The sequence below is a fragment of the Grus americana genome, chromosome 1, assembly GCF_028858705.1.
Source record: "Grus americana isolate bGruAme1 chromosome 1, bGruAme1.mat, whole genome shotgun sequence".
NCBI classification, from domain to species: Eukaryota; Metazoa; Chordata; class Aves; order Gruiformes; family Gruidae; genus Grus; species Grus americana.
Window position 1 is genome coordinate 34530654 of NC_072852.1, and position 21863 is coordinate 34552516.

At 39.6% G+C, this 21863-nt stretch overlaps 1 protein-coding gene across 1 annotated transcript in view; it reads right to left on the reverse strand.

The window, feature by feature from the left end:
- The window catches only part of NELL2 (neural EGFL like 2), a 160603-nt gene that overhangs the window by 109571 nt on the left and 29169 nt on the right, over positions 1 to 21863 (reverse strand). Inside the window, exons 4-9 of the mRNA XM_054806789.1 lie at positions 13648 to 13821; positions 13444 to 13540; positions 9440 to 9512; positions 9184 to 9266; positions 8005 to 8133; positions 6626 to 6728 (exon numbers count right to left, since the gene is read on the reverse strand). Of these exons, the coding sequence (XP_054662764.1) occupies positions 6626 to 6728; positions 8005 to 8133; positions 9184 to 9266; positions 9440 to 9512; positions 13444 to 13540; positions 13648 to 13821 (659 nt within the window). The remainder of the gene's footprint in view (positions 1 to 6625; positions 6729 to 8004; positions 8134 to 9183; positions 9267 to 9439; positions 9513 to 13443; positions 13541 to 13647; positions 13822 to 21863) is intronic.

The window sequence follows — 21863 nt, forward strand, 5'->3', positions numbered from 1 at the left end:
ATGAGGCATGAGTTCCCTGCTCAGAAGGGAACTGCAAGCGAAAAGACTCAACATTTCCCTTCTGATGGAGGTATGCTGCCCAGCTTACAAAGAACAAAGGTCATTGGAGACTACAAGCTCTGCATCAAAAAGCCCTTGACAATTCTGCCATTGGATATATAACAGATATAAACCAAATATATTGCTATGGTATAAGAGTAGTTTGAAAATTTCTGTAGCTTTACCATGGAAAATATAGCAGAGACCAAGCAGCCAGGGTCAAGGGTGAGACTGGCCCTGCCTATCAAAGCCAAGGGGAGCCTTCCCCTGTCTCCCCTGGCTTTGAGTTTGGCACAGGAAAAGCCCCAAAACATTTTTAGAGTGTCTCAGTGCTCAGCTTCCTCAGATGTTACGCTTCCTGGAGAAGAGAAGGCTCTGAGGAGATCTTCCCAATGATGTGTGCAAATGCCTGCAGGAAGGGAATGAAGAAGGAGACAGACTGTTCTCAGTGGTGCCCAGTGACAGGACACGAATGGCAATGGGCATGAATTAAAACACATGAAAATCCATTTGGACACAAGAAAGCACTTCTCTACTGTGAGGGTGACCGAGCACTGGCACGGGTTGCCCAGAGAGGTTGTGGAGTCTCCATCTGTGTAGATATTCAAAATGTCTGGATACAGTCCTGGGCAACCTGCTCTAGGTGGCCCTGCTTGAGCGGGGGGTTGGACCAGATGACCTCCAGAGGTCCCTTCCAACGTCAAACATTTTGTGAGACACTGAGATTGTAGGAGCTATGCTGCATTCACAAATGATACAGGCATCAATTATGCTTTTCCACTATAGCTTTGTAAATCTAAAATAGCTCCACTGATTTTATTGACCTATATGAGTTCAAGGATATATTTTTTTCCCTTCAAAATTATTTTTTAGAAAAATTATTTGTGTCCTATTTCTAACCAAATATAAATACTGCCTTTCTTTTGAAGACACAGAGTTGCTGAAGTAATAAAATGGTATAAATGGACAGTAAAATGGACAGCGTAATTCATCTCAGCAGTACACGTGTGTATATAATGCTTTTTATCTGTCATTACAATGTGATACTATCAGTGTATGTGAGTCAAAAGCCTGAGAAATAAGGATGATGTGAATCATTTCAGCATAGAAAATCCAGAAAGCAGAGGCTGAACGGACACTTCTGCTAAATGTTGAATAACATTCAGAAATTCTGCATGCTGACTACAGCAGGTTATAATAAATAACGTGGCTCTAAGAAATAACTCAGTGGTGGCTATATTCCCAATGTCTTTTAGTACTATTCTGAAGTAGGCTAATTTATCTGATTTTTCATATTTAAAAAAAAAAATCTCAAAATAACAGAATTTATGCTCTATTTGCACTTGTATCTTTAAAAAGCCACATATAAATATTTATAATCAAAAAACAACTAATCTTTTGCATTAGCCAGAATGCTCCTTCTCCTTTATATTCTGAAGTGCGCATTTTTTTAAAAAAGCTATGATAAATGACTAATCATTGCTTCACTGCTAAAAACTGCCTCTTCTTCCTCCAGTACCGATGGCTGCTCTGTCACCCTGAGCCTGCTGGCTGCCCCGCAGCCCTCTGACTCCTGCTGTGCCCCAGCCAGCCTGCTGGAGCTGCTCTTTGCTTTCCAGACTGACCCTTCTTCTGATGTACTGCAAGGATAAGATGGTCTGTTCGGTCAGTGGTTACTAATCCTGTTGTTCAATCATTTCTCTGGGCTGCAACCTCTTCTCTGTGCCACACTGAATGCAGGAGAATCTCCCCCGGCACTTGGGCGAACAAGGCGGGGGCTGGTGAGGCACCCTGCCACTGATGGACATCACCTAAGGCAAGACGGTGCCACTCCTTCAGCTTAGAAAAAAAGGTGGCAATTTTGTGAGAAGATGAAGCTTAGAGAGCAGCGCAGGCTTAAGTCCATAATGCTTCAAGCCACCTGGATAAGTGACGAATTTCAGAGGAAGCTTAATCAATATTCCCTAAGTTTCTAGATAAAAGTTTTGCACTCTTGCTGGTGGTCAGTTGCTGTGCAAATGAGAAGCAGATGGACTTTTACATCTCTTTCTCTCTGTGTCAGTAGGCTGCAAGTGCTGGAGCTTGCGGAAGTGTGTGTAGTTTTGGGGAAAAAATCAGTGCGTCATGAAGAGCAAGAGTGGAAATCCTCTTAATTTTAATTATAAAATTAAAGGTTTCTGTAAGCTAGCAAGAGAGATCACTGCATCAGAAACCCATGCATATTATAAGAGTTACCATGTCCATATTTGTGTTTTAACTATTTTCTTCAAAAATCCTTTCCAAGTTACATAACCCCTTTACGCACTCACCCCACACCTGCTAGCAACACAAGTGTGAGCTGATCCAATGCAGCCCTGTGCTTCTCACAGTTGCTTAAAATACTTGGGTTAGAGGGCAGATTTGGCTACAATGCACCAGAAAACAATCAAATGCCCGTTTCAGAAAAAAACAAGTGCATGCAAAAATCACAGCCTGCAGATTTGAACATAATGGCTCAGACTTTAATCTGCACTGAAATCTGTTGGGATAGATTTAAATAGTTTGGGATTAGGTCTATAAGTATCTGCAGTGTCACTGGGAGAAGGACAGTGATGACAAGAGAGCAATTTCTTCCTGGAGATCAGTCTTTGGTGATGGTAATTATTACTGCACCAGATACGGGTACAAATATCGTTTCTGTCCTTTAAAAAATGAAAATCAGCTAGTTTGTTAAAAATACATTGGCTACATTTTAAAAAAAAATACATATATCACATAGCTATTGGAAGTGATGCCTTAGTGTTAATACACTGACTAATAAAAATGTTGCCATAAAAAGATTTGCTGACCAAGTACCAATTGTCTCAGCTACTAAGACATTGGCAGTCCTTCCACAATTCACTTAAAATAAATGAACTCGTCCTTGTACTTCTCAAGCCAAGTCCATGGTCTAAAGCAATACTTTATAGGGTCAGTAGGGGAGCTTAATCTCTCCCTGATTTGTATCAGTGCCTATCACCACACAATGCATTTGTCTTTGCAGAGGAGAAAAGAATTTAATGATCTCTTGCACATACCTTCTCAGACAGGTTTAAACTTGCACTGGGAATAGAAAAGAAAGTAGTCTCTGCTTTCCAGCTCCAAACAATTCTCCACAGGAAGCTCCCATTGATCTAAGATGTATGCTCTGGTAGCTGGACTGAATTTTGTGTTGAATAGTTTGTCTGCAGCTGAAACATATATCCACACACTGGCCAATTTATGTGCCTTGGAAGATCGTTGCTTCCTTTAGCCTATTACAGCTAATAGAAAACACAATGATAATTTGCATGCATTGCCATTCCTTATGCTACCAGCATCGACCTTCACACAAGACAAAACAGAATGAGTTGTCTGAATGTCCTCAAACAAAGGTACAGAGTTAGGGGAGAAGGTCAGTGTTGGGGTGGCTGGGTTTTTTTCTTTTGGCTCACAAGAAGAACCAAAGTCAAAACAATATTAATTAACAAAAAAAAAAAAAAAGAAGAGTACAACATTCCTTACTAAGTGTTCTTCCCTGAACTAAACATTTAAGAAAAAAATGAAGTCAGTTGTGCTGAAATTTCTAAGTGCTGAAAATGTCATCAAATGAGATAAAACAAAGCTGCACTGTCCAATATGTAGATGCTGGGCCGAAGTTCAGTTCCTAGGGCTTGGCAGCATGGTAGGCTCCCACAGGTCTCTTAGCATAACTGCTTAATGTTACGACCAGGTTTAAAAATCCAGCGCTTTCCATTCCTATCTGATATACCTGATATTCATTACAGTAACTGATGGAAAGATTAACCTCACAACTTTAGCTGTATAAAAGTTCAGTATCTAATCTAATCGCTTTGGCTCCCTATACAGTCCATGGAACGAGACGTCCACCTCCAGAAGGCAATTCAGCCCATCCTTTCTAGCCCCCTCAGCACCAAGTGTTCTCTAGAGGTACCAGTCTCTTTCATGGACTATCAAGAGAGCCTAACTGGTGATGCCCATAACTAGTAAATGAAACACAACAGGTAAATGAAACAGTAAAAGACAACAGGTTTGAAAATGCTTGACTACGGTCTGTAATCCTCCGTTCAGTTTGAGCATTAGCACACGTCATGGCACCATTGTAGCCTGTACCAGCCAACATGCTCTGAAACAATGCCAGGCATGGCTGGGGGGACAGCACTGATCAGAGGCCATTCCCAGTCAGCCATCTGGATGCAGATACTCTGTTGGGGGGGGAAGGGGAAGAGAGTTTAGCCATGTAGATGTGAGCCACAAGTGCCACCTAGCCACAGGACTGTGTCTGCCATGTTTTATTTACTAGCGTAAATGAAGTCACTTCAGATTATATTCCCAAATTCTGCATGCCTCAAGCATGCAAAATGAATCCATCTTCAATCACTCGGAAAAAGAAAAAAAACAACAAAGAAAATAAAACCAAAAAACTGGGAAGCCTGCTTGCTGGTCACTGTTTTCCCAATTATGTGCCATCTGTGTTCGCTCTACATATCTAGTCAGATGCTACGTTCCCTGATATTGATCCAAGAACTGAGAACAAAAAAGGTTATTCTCAGAACCTATCCAAATGGGGGAACTCAGTTTTGACCCCTCGCGCAAGAACAGTAGTCGCTGAGCACAGTGACCTCAATCAGCTCAGACCTTGAGCTGATTGAGACCTTCTCACCAAGAAGACAGGATACATCTGGCACATATACATGAACTCATTGACAACTCAGCATTTCACCAAACTCGCCTGGAGAATAAGTGAGGGTCCTGCAGTCTCCATTCCCTCTAACTTCCACTCTTTACACCCTTTCACTGGAATTTAACTACCTTGTCAATGGGACTCCAATTTACACTCTCCATCCATTGGTTCCAGGGATTTGGCCACTTTAAAAGTTGTTTGTTTTTTTTGTAAAAGGCACTTTATATAACCTAGATGAAATTATGTTCAATTAAAAAGACATTTTTATTTATAATTTTTGATCTATATAATTTTTCTGGTAGTTTGTCAAGAGAGTTGTATGTGTGCATGTTAGTTATAAATTGTATTATGTACGGGCATCAAATTAACAACACTGGAAGCTAACAGGCTTTTGATGATATTAAGAATATCAAAAAGGCAATATCAGAGTAAACTTCACAGTGTGCTGTACTAGAGCTGTATCTTAATTGGAAGGAGAAGTAGCAATGCTGTATGACAAGGTCAGTGTCCATATGCTCATTCACATTTCTTGACCTTTGTCAAGACTCCCAATAAAAACAACTTTTTAAGAATTCATATGATGTGAGTGTTCCCCATGAACATCTGGATGGAGAATTCCCAACTCAATTCACAGGCAGTACATTACAAAAACATACTTCAGAGGATCAGGTTCTCAAACTCTGCCAACATGGTCAAAGATTCAAGTAGAGGCTTGAACTCCACACATCTCACATCCCTGAATTACCAATTCCCTGAGCCATCTAATATGCATGGAAATTTTGTGTAGCTGGTTAAAAAAAAAAAAAGTATTTGAATTCTCATTTCCTCTCCATTAGAATTAATCTACTTGAGTAAGTTAATAAGGTTTCATAAAATGGGATGGTTTGTGTAACTTCTAACACAATTAAATATTAATAAACTCCTGTGGGAGCAAGATCAATGGAGTACAAAACGTCTTCCTGAATTTTATCTTACAACATGTCATTTTAACCAGTTATATATTTCTCTATACTCTGTAAGAAGTTTTATACGGCAGCAGCAGAGTGATGAAACCACACAGAAAAATCTCAACGTTTACAGATTAAAGAAGTCTGTGCATTTCATGCTCAATTTCAAGAATGGATTCCACCATAGCCTAAAATAAATAACCATCACATATGCGATACACGTCCATAATCAACCTGAAATATTATATGTAGTCCATCCAGACAGTGATTAACCTAAAATTCCCCTTCTCTGGCCCTATTTGCAACAAAACTGAAATGCTATAAAACCAAAAGGTAATCACCTATCTTAAATGGCAATATTGAATTACCTTTATCCAGTTTCCTGTATAATTCTATCTGACCTTTTGTGAAAGAACATTTCTAGGTGTCTGGTTTTTGCTGGTCTCTTGGGTCTAGTATGAGTTTTCTCTTCCCTTAATTACAGAAGAAGAATCATAAATCTGAACCTTCATTTCTAGCACTACAACATAAGGTTGAAAGTACATTCTTCTTGAGACGGAGGTGTGAGAAAAACTGATCAAAACAAACACCAGGCAATCGTTCTTGAATTTCTAGTAGTTCGGCCTAAAAGATAGGCTACGGAAGTCTGCAGAAAATTTTTTACACATTGATTGTCTTTTTAAACATTGATAAGAAAAATCTATGCTTAAAAAACCATAACATAACTAAAATAAAACAAAATACCTACACCTGAAAAATTAAAACGTTCTGGTCAAAAATTTCCCAAAATACTTCAGAGAAGTCTAAGTTCCCCAGTTTCTCAACCCAAATATTTCATTCCCTGACCAGTTCTTTCACTGACATGCTTACAGAAAGGTCCATTTTCTTTACAGATTTCAAAATATTCGTTAGAAAGAAGCACCACAGTAAAACTTACATTGACATTCTTTGCAGCACTTGCCATCCACATAGGCCAGAGCAGAGTTAAGCGGGCAGTCAGAGAGGGGGCAAATCAAAGCCTCGCACTGCACGGTACCATTCTAGAAGAATAAAAAGGGCTTAACTGGCAGTAATATTTAGCAAGAGTAGAGATGTTCTCAAACACAGGAACTTAAAATTCTATTTTTAAATGCAATGAACTCTCTAACAACACCCAAAAAGACATTTTAACATGGTTCTTTTTATAACTACAAGAACAGAAACTATACCTTTAGAATATCATGCATACAATCTTTTAGACATGTACGATGTGTTCTTTGAAATGATAATGAGCAAATTTTTTTTTTTTAGAGGCAAATCTATTTGGAGGTAAAACATTCTGCCAATCAGCAGCAAATTGACAGATTAGTGTGAAATAACAATCTCCCAGAACAATACTCTGCCTTCTGATTTTTACATAAGAGACAATACATTTCTAAAAGGTAATAAAATAATAGCTGCAAGAAAAATCTGAGACAAAAATACGTAATGCATTTAACGCTAAATTAAAAGAATTTTAAATCACTATCAGCCAGATTTGATATCATGGACTAAGTCTTCTTGTCAACCACAAAACACTAAAACCAAAATGAATATCCCTCCAGAAATATAAAGATCAAAATCATACTAAGCTTAAGGAGAACCATTTAGCAAATTATAGATAGCAGCAAATCAATCTAAGGTGCAATACAGACAACATCCTCTTCACCAATTCTAATGGCCTTTGGATTAAGCATTTAATGAGTTCAAATGGAATTAATGAGTTTTACATGAATGGACAATATCAAAGTTGTCATGGTTTGGTACCTGAAAGGATATTTGCAATCACTTCTGGAGTTGTGATACCTTTGGGAATCTTCCATCCACCTAACAAATCTTTTCCTTTGTGATATAACAGAGCATGCCCATGACCCTGACATTTTAGTCTTTATTACTTATTGAGATGTAACCGAAGGCAACCAAAGAGAATCAGACACAAGGGATCTGTTAAATCATTTGCTAAGAAAAAGGCTGTGTTTATAGTGACAAAAAGCAGGGAATTAATTATCCAGACAAACTGCTTGCAACTCAGTGCATGGGAATAACATGACAGCCAAGTATAGTGCATAGCATCTGTGTATGGTGACATGAAATATTGGAGAGCTATATGCTGGCACTGCTGAAACAATAGGAAAATGTACTTATTAATACCATTTCTTAAATTTAGAACAGGTTTTCTAGCACTTTGTTGTTACTATCTAGCATACACGTGGAAGTTTTCTCATCATTTGCCTCAATAAAACTGTAATCAGAGGAAGCACTAGAGTGCCTGAGTCTCCACTCAAACTGTAGCCATACCATGCAAGTGCAGTTCTTACAGCCATCTGTCCAGGATTCAAACTCTCTGTAAGTCGTGCCTTTCATTGTGCAGGTCCTCTCACAGTAGCACTGATCCAACTTGTTCATCCTCTGCTCAGCTTGGGACAACTGCATTTACAGGTCACAAAAAAGTTTTGAATTTGTAAGTGGTTTCCACATTAGTATAAACATGATTGAAACTGTCCCCATTAGTCAAGCACGCAGATGAGAGAACACATGTAGAAAAATGTAGTCAAAGATAATAAAACAATTATTGTCAAATACAATAAAACAATTATTGTTAAATACAATAAGATTAAGCCATCAGCTTAATGGAAATTAAGAAGCAAGACACAATGCATTTCATCTTTTTCTAACATCAGGGACATCATGAAACAAAGTGAGTAGGTCAAGATGAGTATGGCTCCTGATTTCTCATGTGTGAACTGACCAAGAATCTTGCTCTACGTAAACTACTTGCAGATATTAGGTTATGCGCAAAAGACACGAATCTGAGTAGAGAGGCAAAATTGGAGGTAAAGCTCAAAAACAACATGTTAGAAATTGTTTCTCCACTTCGACCAAGGCATTTTTAACATATGCGTATCGAATCAGCCAGGTAACAGCATTCCTGCAGATATTTAAAGAATTGACATTTAAAACCAGAAGACTAGTCTATGTTCACCAGCTGACATCAATGCTTTTGGTGTGATATTCTAGGGGGGGAAAGAAGAAAATGCTGCTTTGGATTCTTAATTCCTTGTCTTGCATATATTGTGCCTGAACATGCCTTTGGCAGCCCAGGTCTAGAAAAGCCTTGGACCAATAAGTCTTGCTGCAATAAGCACTATAAGCGCACAGTAACCTATTTCATTTGAGGTGTATTGACTTGTTAGCCTCATAGATAGAGCTTGGATATCTGTGAGCCCTTTCCCTGCTCAGGGATTTGGATTCTGTTTACTATTAAAAGATATGATTCTATAAAAATATTAAAACACAAGAAAGCTCTCTGAACTAGGAATTTGTATGTATAGACACAGATATATAAATACAAATATATAAACATACCATGCAGGGATGTTCCACACACACTCCCACATATGCACAAATAATTAAAAAGACAGAAATTAAACCCTTAGTCCTCATTTCTCCCATACCAAGACTCCTAGTGAACATTACCTTAGCTGATGTTTTGGCTAAAATGTCTTGCAGTTCCATAATTTTCTGCACGAGTCCATGGAAGTCATTACAAGTTGGGCATGCTAGAATAAGAAAATATGTATGCTAATTAAAAAAAATGTATTCACAATAGGTTCAATCACATCAAAGTTGACGACCAATACACTGAAACTCAAGGGTTTAGGAAAGCTAGTAGGATAGAAAGTGGGTACCAAGCACACCTTTCATTTTTTTGTATAAGAATTAATAGACTTACTGCGATTAAGATCTGGGCATTGAGAAATAAATCCTTGAGGCATGACAAGTAATTGCACATCTTGCATTATGCCCTACGTGTAAGTGGAGAGAAGAAAAAAAGGATACTTTATTTTTACCTGTCAAAATTATGTTTTCCATTCACTATGTAAAACATTAAAGCCCACACAGAAAAACTGCCTGATAAAAACAATATTTATGAATACACAGCTCCTTGCCTGGACCCAATGCAGTGATAGAAGAATAAACAGAAAGTAAAATAGATAGATGTACAAATACAGACATACTGAATCATTTTTAAAGACATAAGATTAAATGTCAAGATGTAATTATGTGGCGAGACTTTGGTTGTTTTGAATGCATTGTTATTTTTAGTTAGCCATTGCAGAAAAGCTTGAAAATGACCTTTAAAAGTAATTTGGAAAACAGTTGCAGTTTCAGTTACTTCGAAACACTCTTTTAAATAAAATGCAAATTTTTTACTAAGCCAAAACTGTCAAATAGAAGTGAAGATTAAAGAAACCTGAGTCAGGAGAAACACGTTCACGCAAACCCTTTATGATTTCGATGGGGTTCTTTCCATAAAGCATGCAGAATGCCAAGAAACTACATGTCTGTTACGCAGCTGCAGAGTCACATGTTGGCAAGAACTTACGGGAAGTTTAACATGAAATTCAACTACACCATCTGGAAAGGGCTGGTTTCACCCAGAAGAATAGATCCCATGCTTGCAGGCAGAATTTACATGCATCCTTAGTCATTAAGATATAATTAGTAGCCACTTTGCTGTTCTCCAAAAGCAAAGGCCAAATAGCAATTTCAGTGAGCCATCCTATCATATTCACTCCAGATGTCCCTTTCATCCATGCCTCCCTCCCTGCATCTCCAAAACTCCATCTCAGAAAGAAAAGCAAAATAATTACCACATGCTGCAGCACGCTTAAAAATGCAACATTTCACAACACTAAGAACGCAATGCAAACTAAATGCAAAAGTCCACATTTCATCCACATACACATGGCATTCAATACTGATGTTGCAAAGTCAGCTACAATTTTGATCTCAAGGGAATGCGTCGGGGTCACTTAACAACCTAAGTGACCTACAGAGAAGAGTAGGTGTCACTGGAGGGCAACTAGGAGGGTAACTTGAGTACCATGCCTACCTTTCTCCCTTAGTAATAAAGCTACCATCCAGGGCAACTGGATGCTGCCAGGAGCTGCAATGATTAGCTAACAGTGAAAAAAATAGGTGTGCCTGAGACAGGGCTCCACGTCAGGACCTCCCACAGCACGTGTTCTGGAAGTCAGGAGCAAAGACCTCTTTGAAGAGCACACAAAAAAACCTCACTGTATTAATTTCTCCTCCCTTCCTTCCTCGGTGCCAAGTTATGGCATTTTCATGAAAAGGAGGAATGGCAGGGTCTGACTCATTCAAGTTTAAAACACTCTTCACTGAACACACAGGCAAGTATTCAAATAATTTAGCTATTAACCAACAGTAAAGCTCCTCCAACTATTTGAGGAGCTTTATTCATCATACATCAGCTTTGATGTGAGCCGGACTCTGCCACTTGCCAGGAATTCAGGGTCCTTCTCATTCTCCCAAAGTCACAAGAGGGAGCTGTGACACCTAGCCCACCTGGGCTCCCAAGTCAGGACCTCCTGACAGTACATAAGAGGCTTTGCACCGGCTCCTAAAGAACCTGGTGGCTCAAATTAACACACCGCTGGATGCTAGGTATTGAGAGAAGTTACATGGTACCAGAAATCAGATAGCCAGAATTGCGCTCTCAGACTTCAGACCTTACAATGAAACAGATACGAATACATCCCAGTCTGAATATGCCTACAGGCGCATTGGTTTAGTGCAGCAATATTAGGTTCAAAATAAAATACAGACAAATAAAATCTTTTTTTCAGATTTGAGTACCATGATCCCTCTGGACAATCCATTTAATCTACTCAAAGCAGCCTGGTTTTCAGAAACAGCTAAGCATCCTGACCTCTCAAAATCAAATCAGTGGGAGTTGTCTCACAGTGAGTGTCTAAAACTGTATGCTCTCCAAAATACTAAGCATTGAAAGTTCTCATCTGCTAAACCAATGAATCTCCTGTACAACAGTGTCACATTTTCAGATGCAGTTTGCCCATTGGTACTATATTATGCTGGAGAAATCAGTTAGCACAGTATATTTTGGCTATATTGATGCTCTTTTAACAGCTATCCGTTTCTGTATTTCTGTTAAGCTGGTTTATATTTGTAACTGAGGCAAAATTCCCCATGTATTTTGTTTAATTTTATCTTTCTTGAAAAGAAAGAAAGAAACAAAAAAATACAGTCCACTGCCGGAGTATTTATCTTTCTACACCTAATGAGCTTCTTCACAGTGACTATGATTTGGCAAAAAGAAGAATATAATAAAGTCAAAAACTGAGAAGGCACAAAAAAATAAAAGGAATATAATAAAAAGTATTAATTATAAGCACGTAGAATAAATGAAGTGTATGTGACATCAGATGAAGCAATGCATTAGTATTTTCTGATTTTATTCTTGGAGTCAATTGTTTATTTAAGCCAGAAATATAATTTTGCAGCTTGTTTAGCAGACTTCTTAGTCTTTTGGAGGAAAAGGAAACACAAATTGAATTGAAAAATAAAAACAAAGTCATGCTTCGGTTTTCAAATCTGAGTGCCTCACTGGAACTCCATACTTCATACACAACAAGGATATAAATTGGCATTAAAGTTTAGCAAACAGTATTTCAACACCCAAAAACTGACTTTAGCACAAAAGCACAGAACTTGCTGTGAAAATCATAGTCAAAGTGTTTTAGGCTGAAAAAAAGATTTAGCAGGCCATATTTTTAAAAGTGATTGGGTCTGTGATCAACATCATCAATTCTATTTTGCAGCTCAAGTAAAAAGATGCCTACAGGGAGCAAAATGGGACAGCAGTGTGGAAGGCATCCACAGGGGTGCCATCATTTGTTAAAGCAGCTCCAAAGAAGACTGAGGCCAAACCACAGATAGTGGCTGTGACCAATGAGTGCTACCTAATGGACTCAGAGGAATCAAAATTTACACTCCAGTTCAACAAGGTATTCACTTCTTCAGTCTTGCTATACACCAGGTGCTTGCTATATATACATGTTAAAGTAGAAGTAGTAAGCAAAAAGCATGTACAAATATTCTTCCTCTGGGGGAAAAAGCATCCTCTTCATTGATGTTAGTCATCTCATTCATTTCTGAGCCAAGAAGATGCTGTGATGAAATCTAAATCCTACAGAGGTAACGAAATTGAAGTTCCCTAGACTGTCTTGTTCCATGACACACACAAAATAAATGCATCTAACTACAAAACAGAAAATAATCTATTTATTTCCCAGAATTCGGTAGCACTCAGCCATTTTCCTTTCCCTGTCTTACACTGCTGTTGGCCATGTCATTTGGTGACACTAAGCCCTATACATCTGGCTCTGCAACTTTATTTAGTGAAGTCCAGTTTGATGGAAACACAGCTCACTGCATCTGATATGCTGATACACAACACACCACAGCACTAAGAACTGCACTGTGATTACAGAGCCACAGATTGGTTGGGAGGCACCTCCTGAGATCATCTACTCCGACTTCCCTGCCCAGGCAGGATCAGCTACAGCAGGTTGCCCAGGACTGTGTCCAGGTGGCTTTTGAAAATTTCCACAGTAGTCTTACTCTTAGTCTCACAGTAGAACTGTTTTCTGATGTTTAGATGGAATTTCAGGTGTTTCAGTTTTTGCTCACTGCTTCTTGGCCTGTCAGTGGGAGTTACAGAGAAGAGTCTGAGTCTCTCATCTTCATTCCCTCCCATTCAGGTATCTAAACACATTGATGAGATGCTCCCTGAGCCTTCTCTTCTCTAGACTGAACAATCTCAACTCTCAGCCTCTCCTCATATGGAAGATAGTCCAAGTTCTATTATTTTTATTTAAGTTCACTCTTTTCCTTTCAGGGAATGCATACCTTAAAATAACCATGTGCATTATTCCTCTGTCCCAGCCAAAAGGTTGTACCCAAAGGTAAGTCCATGAAGGGCTTCTCCACAACTCTTTCATAAATTCTGAAAAGAAAAGGAAAAATATAGTCCCAAGTTGTTATAATTTCATTTACTCAGAGCTGGAATGTTCCAAATGTGACAACGCTTATAAAACAATACTTTTTACTTACTTATTGCAGTCCACATGTAAAATCAAATGAGAGGCACTGATTGCTAAGGAAAGCCTGTGCCATTTATCATCTGCCAAAATGTATGGGAATACTTCTGTGTGGGAGCGATGACTGCCTGAACGATAATGCAACCTGATTTCATTTCGATGACCGCTGCTTTCCAGCTCCAGGTACCTGTACGATAAATGTATCATCATGTCATGAACCATTCTTATCAGCACAGCAACATTTTACATAACACAACTTCTCGCTATCATGCAGGACCTATTTAAAAGGGGGGGAAATACAAGCAAGGAGATACAAAGATGAAAGTAGACACTTTCCCGATTTGCACTGCATCCTTCTGCTCAATAACACATAATAGCAGGTTCCAACTTTCATATAAGTACACAAGATTCCACGCCAAATATTTTTTTTCCTCTAGCAAGACTATTTTCCATGACATGATCTGATTGGAAATATAATTACCCTATTATGAATAATTGCATCATATCCTGAAAGTGGAGTAAGGATACTCTGAAGCCATGAATGCACAAAAGATAACACCAAGTTTTGCAATAGGGACATCATTAGCCATTACCAGTCAGGGAAGTCAGCAAGAACTGAGACTGAACACTGCTTTGTTTGCTTTTGGATGTAAGGCTGAGAGAGTTGGGGTTGTTCAGCGTGGAGAAGAGAAGGCTCCAGGGAGATCTAATTGCGGCCTTTCCATACTTAAAGGGGGCTTATAAGAAAGATGGGGACAGACTTTTTAGTAGGGCCTGTTGTGATAGGACAAGGGGTAATGGCTTTAAACTGAAAGTGGGTAGATTTAGATTGGACATAAGGAATGTACTTTTTACAATGAGGGTGGTGAAACACTGGAGCAGGTTGCCCAGAGAGGTGGTAGATGCCTCATCCCTGTAAACATTCAAGGCCAGCTGGTCAGTTGCTCTGAGCAACCTGATCTAGTTGAAGAAGCCCCTGCCTATGGCAGGGGGGTTGGACTAGATGACCTTTAATGGTCCCTTCCAACCCAAATTATTCTATGATTCTACACTCTTAACATCTCCTTTCATTTTTCATAATGAAATTTCTCCAAAGAAATACAAAATCAGGAAGTCTAACTCTTCAGAACAATTTATATTTATGTACATATTTACTTTGTTAAATAAGAATGTGTATTTGTGGTGTGTGCGTGTATGTATGTACATATGTATGTATATGTATGCACATATATGTATAAACATGGTAAAAAAACAGTATTGCAGCTGTACCAAGGTAAACGCACCGTACACCAGATTTGCAGATTGCAAACACAAGCTTTGCTGGTGAAACTCCTGAGGATCATTTTAAAAAGCACCCCATAACCGAACTTGGTACTTAGTCAGACAGGCCTGTTTCTTGCATATCAGACCTCTTCTAGGAACAAGCTTGACAAACCATTTGTCTTCTAAGTAGTAAGTTTCTCATTTTAAAGTCCCCCTCTAAAACACTTTTAAAATAGGAAAGAAAAACAGAAATGGATATTCTCTAATAATCATGTGCAACCTACAGCTAATGAGCAAGGAAAATAACATAGTATGTGGTGAGAAGCACAACAACTGGGAGAATGGACAAGTCATTTTTGTCTATTTTTGCTGCTACATCTGTAATCAGGCATGACGGTGGTTTGTAATCTGAGTGCACACGTGGTTTAGGGTGATGTCGTTTACTTTAACAGGCTATCTATATTAAAGAACAGTCAAGACAATGATTGCAGTTTTCAGGAGTGAAGATGAGACCAAATCAAAACCATCTTGTACAATCATTATCCCTCAGAGGAGGGCGGGCTTACTGCACATCTCTCCTTCCTTCAGGGTGTTTCACAGGGGAACGTGGCTAGCACAGCACAAAAACAGCTATCCTTTTGCAAAACTGGCAAAGGGCAATTTCTTTTTCCTCCCCAGTATTAACACAGCAGTTAACTAGAGTCAGCAATAAATTTTATAATCTGAGATAATTTACCTCCTCATGGCCTAAAAATAATTTTTGCATTGGCAAGAAGTGTAAACTAATTGAAGGCCTGGCTGGAAAAAATTGGGCAATAGTGGCAGGACATCAGTCAACTTAATAACCTCCTTCATAACTCAAGCTTCAAGGATAAAAATAAGGTCACTCGCGACCTAACAAAGAAAAGGAACATTATGGAACTGGAGTCCTCCAGTAACTTTTAAGTTTCTCCACCCAGTTGCAGATACAATCTGGAAAAAGAAAAGGATGGATATGTTGAAACATTATCTCTTGGCAGAACCAACAGCTAGCTCCTACCCTCTTCAAAGTCAATGGCAGAACTGATGCTAGCACATAGAGATGCAGGCAGGGAACAAAACACAGCAGCAGACATACAGTCAGTACAGAAGGTATAAAATGAAAACTCACGTTGCCCCTTACGCAGGTGAGAAAGTGAAATCTCTGAGAAAGAAACATGGATTTCCAAATAAAAAGAAGAGATTGCTGTAAAAATTTCAGGAATTAAGAACTGCTGAGAGATGATGCTGACATTCAATGATGCTGCAATAAGCAAGGAAATCTTCCTACACAAAGCTGTGCAAAAACTGTGGACACTTGGGGGTTTGTTTTAACTGTGATCAACGCACTGTTTTGAAATCCACATGCAATCTCTTTTATTCTTCCATTTGGTAAACTAACAAATACATCTACCTTCCAAAGGCTTGATGATTGCTAGAGAAAATGTGCATCAAAACACAAAAGAAAATAATAGCCATTAAGAGAATTATTAGGGGAATAATTTATGGTTTACTAATAATCTGTAGAGGCAGCAGGAAAACACAATTAGAAAAGCAAGTGGAATGACAGCCGGAACTGTCCCTTCAGCTTGGACTAACATTGTAACACTGAAACACAGGGAAGCATTTTATTTTACAAAATACTGTGCTTGCTATTCCACTTTTCTATATTTGCTTAACTGCCTGGAGTTAAATGGCTCTGGCTCAGTCTCGTCAGCTTCAGAAGATGGGACAAGACTCAGCACTGACGAACAGGTACGGGTGGAAATGCAAAGTCTGCCCGCAGTGAGGCTTCTCGTGCTGTCAGTAAAGCTGTAACAAAGCACACACTTGGGTATGCACTTTCCAAAGATTTGGAAGAGTCTTTGAGAGAGCAAGCTAAGCATTAACAAAAACACTTGGATTTTAAAAACTCATTTATAGTGACAAAAATACTCTAAACTTCTCTGTATGCTCAGGATTACTAATCTTTTGAGAGAGAAAAGAGGTGATCTTGTTTCCTAAAGGACTTACTCCCAAAGGAAACAATAACTGCATCGTACTGCAGTCTTCTCCTGACCAAGAAACACATTACTGAAAAGGTTCAGGGGAACGTCATCAGCTGAATCACTGGTTTCTTATCCACACCAGCCCAGGCCACCCATCACAGGGAAAGCATCAGCCAAAGAATTCCCATTACTAACATCACTACTGCTTCTCCCAACAGCTCCTAGGCGCTCTTCTACGCTGCAAAAGGCAAACGGCTCTTGGAGTGAAAAATAAACCACAATGAGAAATACATTACGACAGCAGAACCTGCTTCCCTTGTACTAACGTCCATGATCTCTGTGGTTGTTTAATCAATACCAGCCTACTTGATTTTAACCCCCCCAAAACCACATATGCTTTGGGTCAAATGGATTTAACTTAATGGGGAGATGATACGTGCTCAGGTTTACTAAGGTTGACATATGGAGAAGAAAATGCCAACTGGAAAAAAGGTTGTTACACCTCCGCAGAACGCTGTGCATGCACAATCATTGCAAAGGCAACAGCCAAGGCCACCATAAGATCAGCCGCTCTGCTTGGAAACCAGCCAGATAGCAATCCCTTATGTACTAAGGCTGAGCCTATTTTCATAAGAGGAAGAAATTTGTCTCAAATGCCCCAGAGGAATTTGAGACAGAAAACAGCGATGTTTTTACTGCTGCCCAGCACTGATCCATCGTAACTGCTAGATAAGAGTTGAGAGTCAGCAGATCCACTCAGCTCTGGAGCTGCTACCGCCCGTCCGGGCAAAGGGCACGTGGTCTGCACGAGCCTGCCCAGGACCTGCTCTTCAGGCTGCGACAGACCAGCATGGGGGAGACTGTGGAAGCAGAAGTCAGGATGTACAGCAAAAAGCTGGAGCTTTAGGAGGTGAAACACCAGGCGGTCCTGGTGTACGCAGTAGCAGTCTTTGAGAAGAGGGAGGTGTGACCCTTCCAGCTAACGGCCAGGGTTGGTAACATGAAGTCTTTGATGGCTCGCTCGCTCGCTCGCTCATTTGGCATCCCTGCTCACACAGCAAACACACACTGCAGCTGCTCACTTTTACTCCAGGCAACTAATAAAAATCGACTTCAATTTACAGCATGTAGACAAATATTTTAGAAGCCAAAGGCAAGATATCATGTCTGCTGCTTATGAATTTATTACAGGGTGGGGATTTTTTTAAACTTTTACTACTCACATTTATAAGTATAATGTTAAAAGAGTTCTTTGTAGCTCTTTGATCTACACTAAAAAGAAAAGGCAAAACCAATATAATTAAAGAGGAATATGTACTTAAGAAAAAAATTAAAATTTTTATCTCCATTACTTACAAAAACCTTTATCTGAAGATTTTTGATACAAAAGTTCTGGCTTTTTTGTTAGATGTAATTACATAAAATATAAAAAAGAGATTCTACTCAGTAGACCCCACCCAATGCAAACTATGGCTACAGTAGCAGTAAGCCACTCTGCTGGGTGTACATTATGAAGATGTAAAAGCAATTCACGCCGCGCAGCCACCACGTTCAGCAATGCATTATTTGCTATTTTCCACGGCACGATGACTGAGCAGTCAGGAGTGTGAGTCTTATTTTTCTGTTTGGAAGTAACACTTAAAGTGTTCTGAAACATTAACTAGGAGGTTTTACTGCTTGGTGCATCCCCTAGAACAATATGGCATCAAAATATCCCCAGATGGATTCTATATGCCAAGTGGTAATTGCACTATACCTGTAAAAACCCAGTCCCCACCTCTCATTTACAGTACTGCTTGGCCTTACTGACTTTGCCCTTTTCCCTGACAATCTAGAGGTCTACCTAGGCAAGAGATAACCAGCAGTTCTTCCATGGAGTGATAAATAAAAAAATGGTCTTTACTTTTCTGGATAAGTTGGTAGCACTTAGCACAAGTGCACAGCGGACAGGAAAGCCACCAGTTCAGTTTCTGTCCCTTTCTTTTGCTGAATACAGTTTTAGAGCCAGACAAAAATCTTCTGACATAGGACATTCATTAAAACCAAATCTTTTGATAGAAACAAACATTCTCGCAGCAAGGTTTGTGGGGTCCAGGATGAAATGCTTGTTAAAATGAGAGACAGACAGAGCAAATCTAAGGCGCTCTGAAAGACTTTCTCAAATACTTTAATGTCACAGTTATTACCTATTTGAAAGCAGAGATCCCAAGTGAAGAGAGGTCTAAATCAGAAGAGGGTATTTCCCATCTCGAAACAGAGGGCACTAACAACAGGACAGTAAAACCAGTCTCTCAGGTTGACCTGGTGAGACTCTCCCACTACGCAGAATTCATCAATCAAAAAGAGTAAGTCAGGTACAAGAGCAACCTAAATACAGTAAGCTGATCTCAAATCCTATGTCTATACTAACAAATAAAGGCAGCAAGCCCCATTCCCTGGTCCTGAAGACAAACATTAACAGCGGTGCTCCACTACAACTCACATCCATACAGGCACACTCTCCCACTTTTTCCCCTGAAATGGGTGGTTTTTTCCACAATGCCTGTTGGGAACAGTCCCTGGCCAATACTACGCCACAAACCGTGCCCCAGCACCATCTGCAAGGGTGCTAATTGTAGGAAACAAAAGCATGCCAAGGAAGATGCTAACAACTATGCAGGATGGACAACAGCAGGCCAGTGCTCCAGCCTGGGCCTGAGCGCTGTCTGGCTTACTAGCACAGCCCAGGCCAGGCACTGCCAACAAAGCTTTTTACTGCATCGAGTGGGAAGAAAAAAAGAAAATTACATTCCTCAGGACACTTGTCTCAGATGGAAAAGAACCAAGTTCAAGTCGCTGCTCCAAATCGGGCAAAGCAAAGATTAACAATGCGAGGAAAATGCCTCTGAAGCACCCCAGCCAGCGAGCTACTGATCGTTCTGGCATTTACATCTCTTCTGCTGTTTATTTTCTTCTACCACAAAAAAGGTCAACCATTTCAGCTTTGTTCCAGCACGACGACTGCTCATCGCACTGGATAGCTATGGAGGACAGCTGGGGAGGAGGAAGGTGCATTCCTGATGTGTACAGGAGACGGAGCCCCATGCTGGGACATGCAGCGAGGAACACCCTCCCTGTTGGGACGTTTATGGGAGAGAATGTTGCCTTCCCCACCTGCAGAGTTTGCACAGCTTCTGCTGAGTTTAGCACTATGATCCAAGAGCCCCTGGTCATCACAGGGGCATGATGCCCTGGAGCCTCTAATGTTACTGCTGATGACCAAGCGAGGCTCCCAGCCAGCCTTCCCACAGCGCTTGTGGAAGCTCAGCAGGAGCAAGAAGCAAGACCTGAGGTCCCACCGAGCTCCTCAAAGGACGCCAAGAGGAGCTATTCTCCCAAAAAGTCCTGGCATGGTCTTGCAAAAGTTTAAACTTGGCATTACAGCACATTGTCCATGCCGTCCCTGTTCAAGCTGTGAATATGAAATCAAACCACCAAACCAGGAAATACTTTTTGAAACGCAATTCTTGCCTTTGAGCAATTGCTCTCATACCTCCCATCTCTCCCACTAACCCCATTTATGAATATATTTATTCCCATTTTGTTCTCACTATCAAACAGCCCCAATAAAATCAATTTTGTCTATCTGAAGCTTCCTTTTCTGCTAAAAATTGAGGAGGGAAGAAACTTTCCCAGATCAAACACTGTAAAAACAAATGGCATAAACCATCCCTCTCACTCCCTTTCTTGACAAAGTTTCTCCATGGAGAGCAAGAGGACTGCAAATATAAAAAACAACTTTCCAATATATTTATATTAGTAAAAGCAAGAGCCAGTTTCAACATAACTCTCTCTGTTTCCTGCCCTGACAGAATACAAATTTCTTTGTTATTTATTCATTAATAGAAATCCTTTCAAACAACAGGAGAAAAATAATGACATCTGTCAAAACTCACTTTTCAACTATTTCAGTGGTGGTTTTCAGAGTCCTAGGCAGGGAAAAATCTTTTGTCTCTTATTCAAGTAGGTCTGTCACTAGTCTCAACTCAAACTACAGGATCTGGGCTCGTATGAGCATTTTGTAATAAGTTCTCGACCAAATAACCCTGGATGAGTTGGCACTGCAATGATTTACATCAGCAGACAGGCAGGCAGACTACACTTGATTTAACAAAAGTTACAGGAAGGTGGTTTTAAGGTGAGTGCATTACAAGAATTTACATCCTATTGGCAATTGTTTTTCTTTTTTTTCTTTTTTCTTTTGGTCACGAAGCATAAACTAAACCGAAGCAAAAAAACCCAGGCAACAGTGACAAGGCATCAATCAATTTAATATTATCCCTTACAACCAACACTTAAAGAAACAGGTCATTCCCAATGTTATGAAGACATTAAATTAGAGTATAACACAAAACTGCTGCTTTACAAATACTCTCCTCCAATCATCACCTGGGGATAGAAGTTAATCTTCCAAACCAACAGAAACAAGGAACTTTTCTCTTTTGGGGTATAAGCAAGAGCCAAGCCAAACTGTCAGTGGCTACACAGAGAATCCTTTGTCCCACAGAATCTTCTCAGGCACTAGAAAAGCAATGAATGAACGAAAGAAAATACTTTTTTTTTTTTTGACCCTTTCATGAAACATGCAAACTGCATCAAAAGAAAAGAAGGCTGACACCAGAGGAGTTGTAAATCGCTAAAGGAAGTCAATTCAAAAGCAACTGATTGTTATGAATAAATTTAAGAGGGTTCATAATTATTGTCAGAATAGTAAGAAACTGAGATTTCCTACCAAAAAAAAAAAAACCCCAAAAAATCCAGAACATTATGACCCTCCACTCTTCCTGCAAAGAATAGCACAGAGTGGTTTAAAAAGCAGAAATAAGCTACAACTTCTTTAGGCACAGGGAACAGCCACATACAGCTTAAATGTTTGAAAATGAATCCTATGCTATTCTTACCTAACGTCTACTCTGCAAGT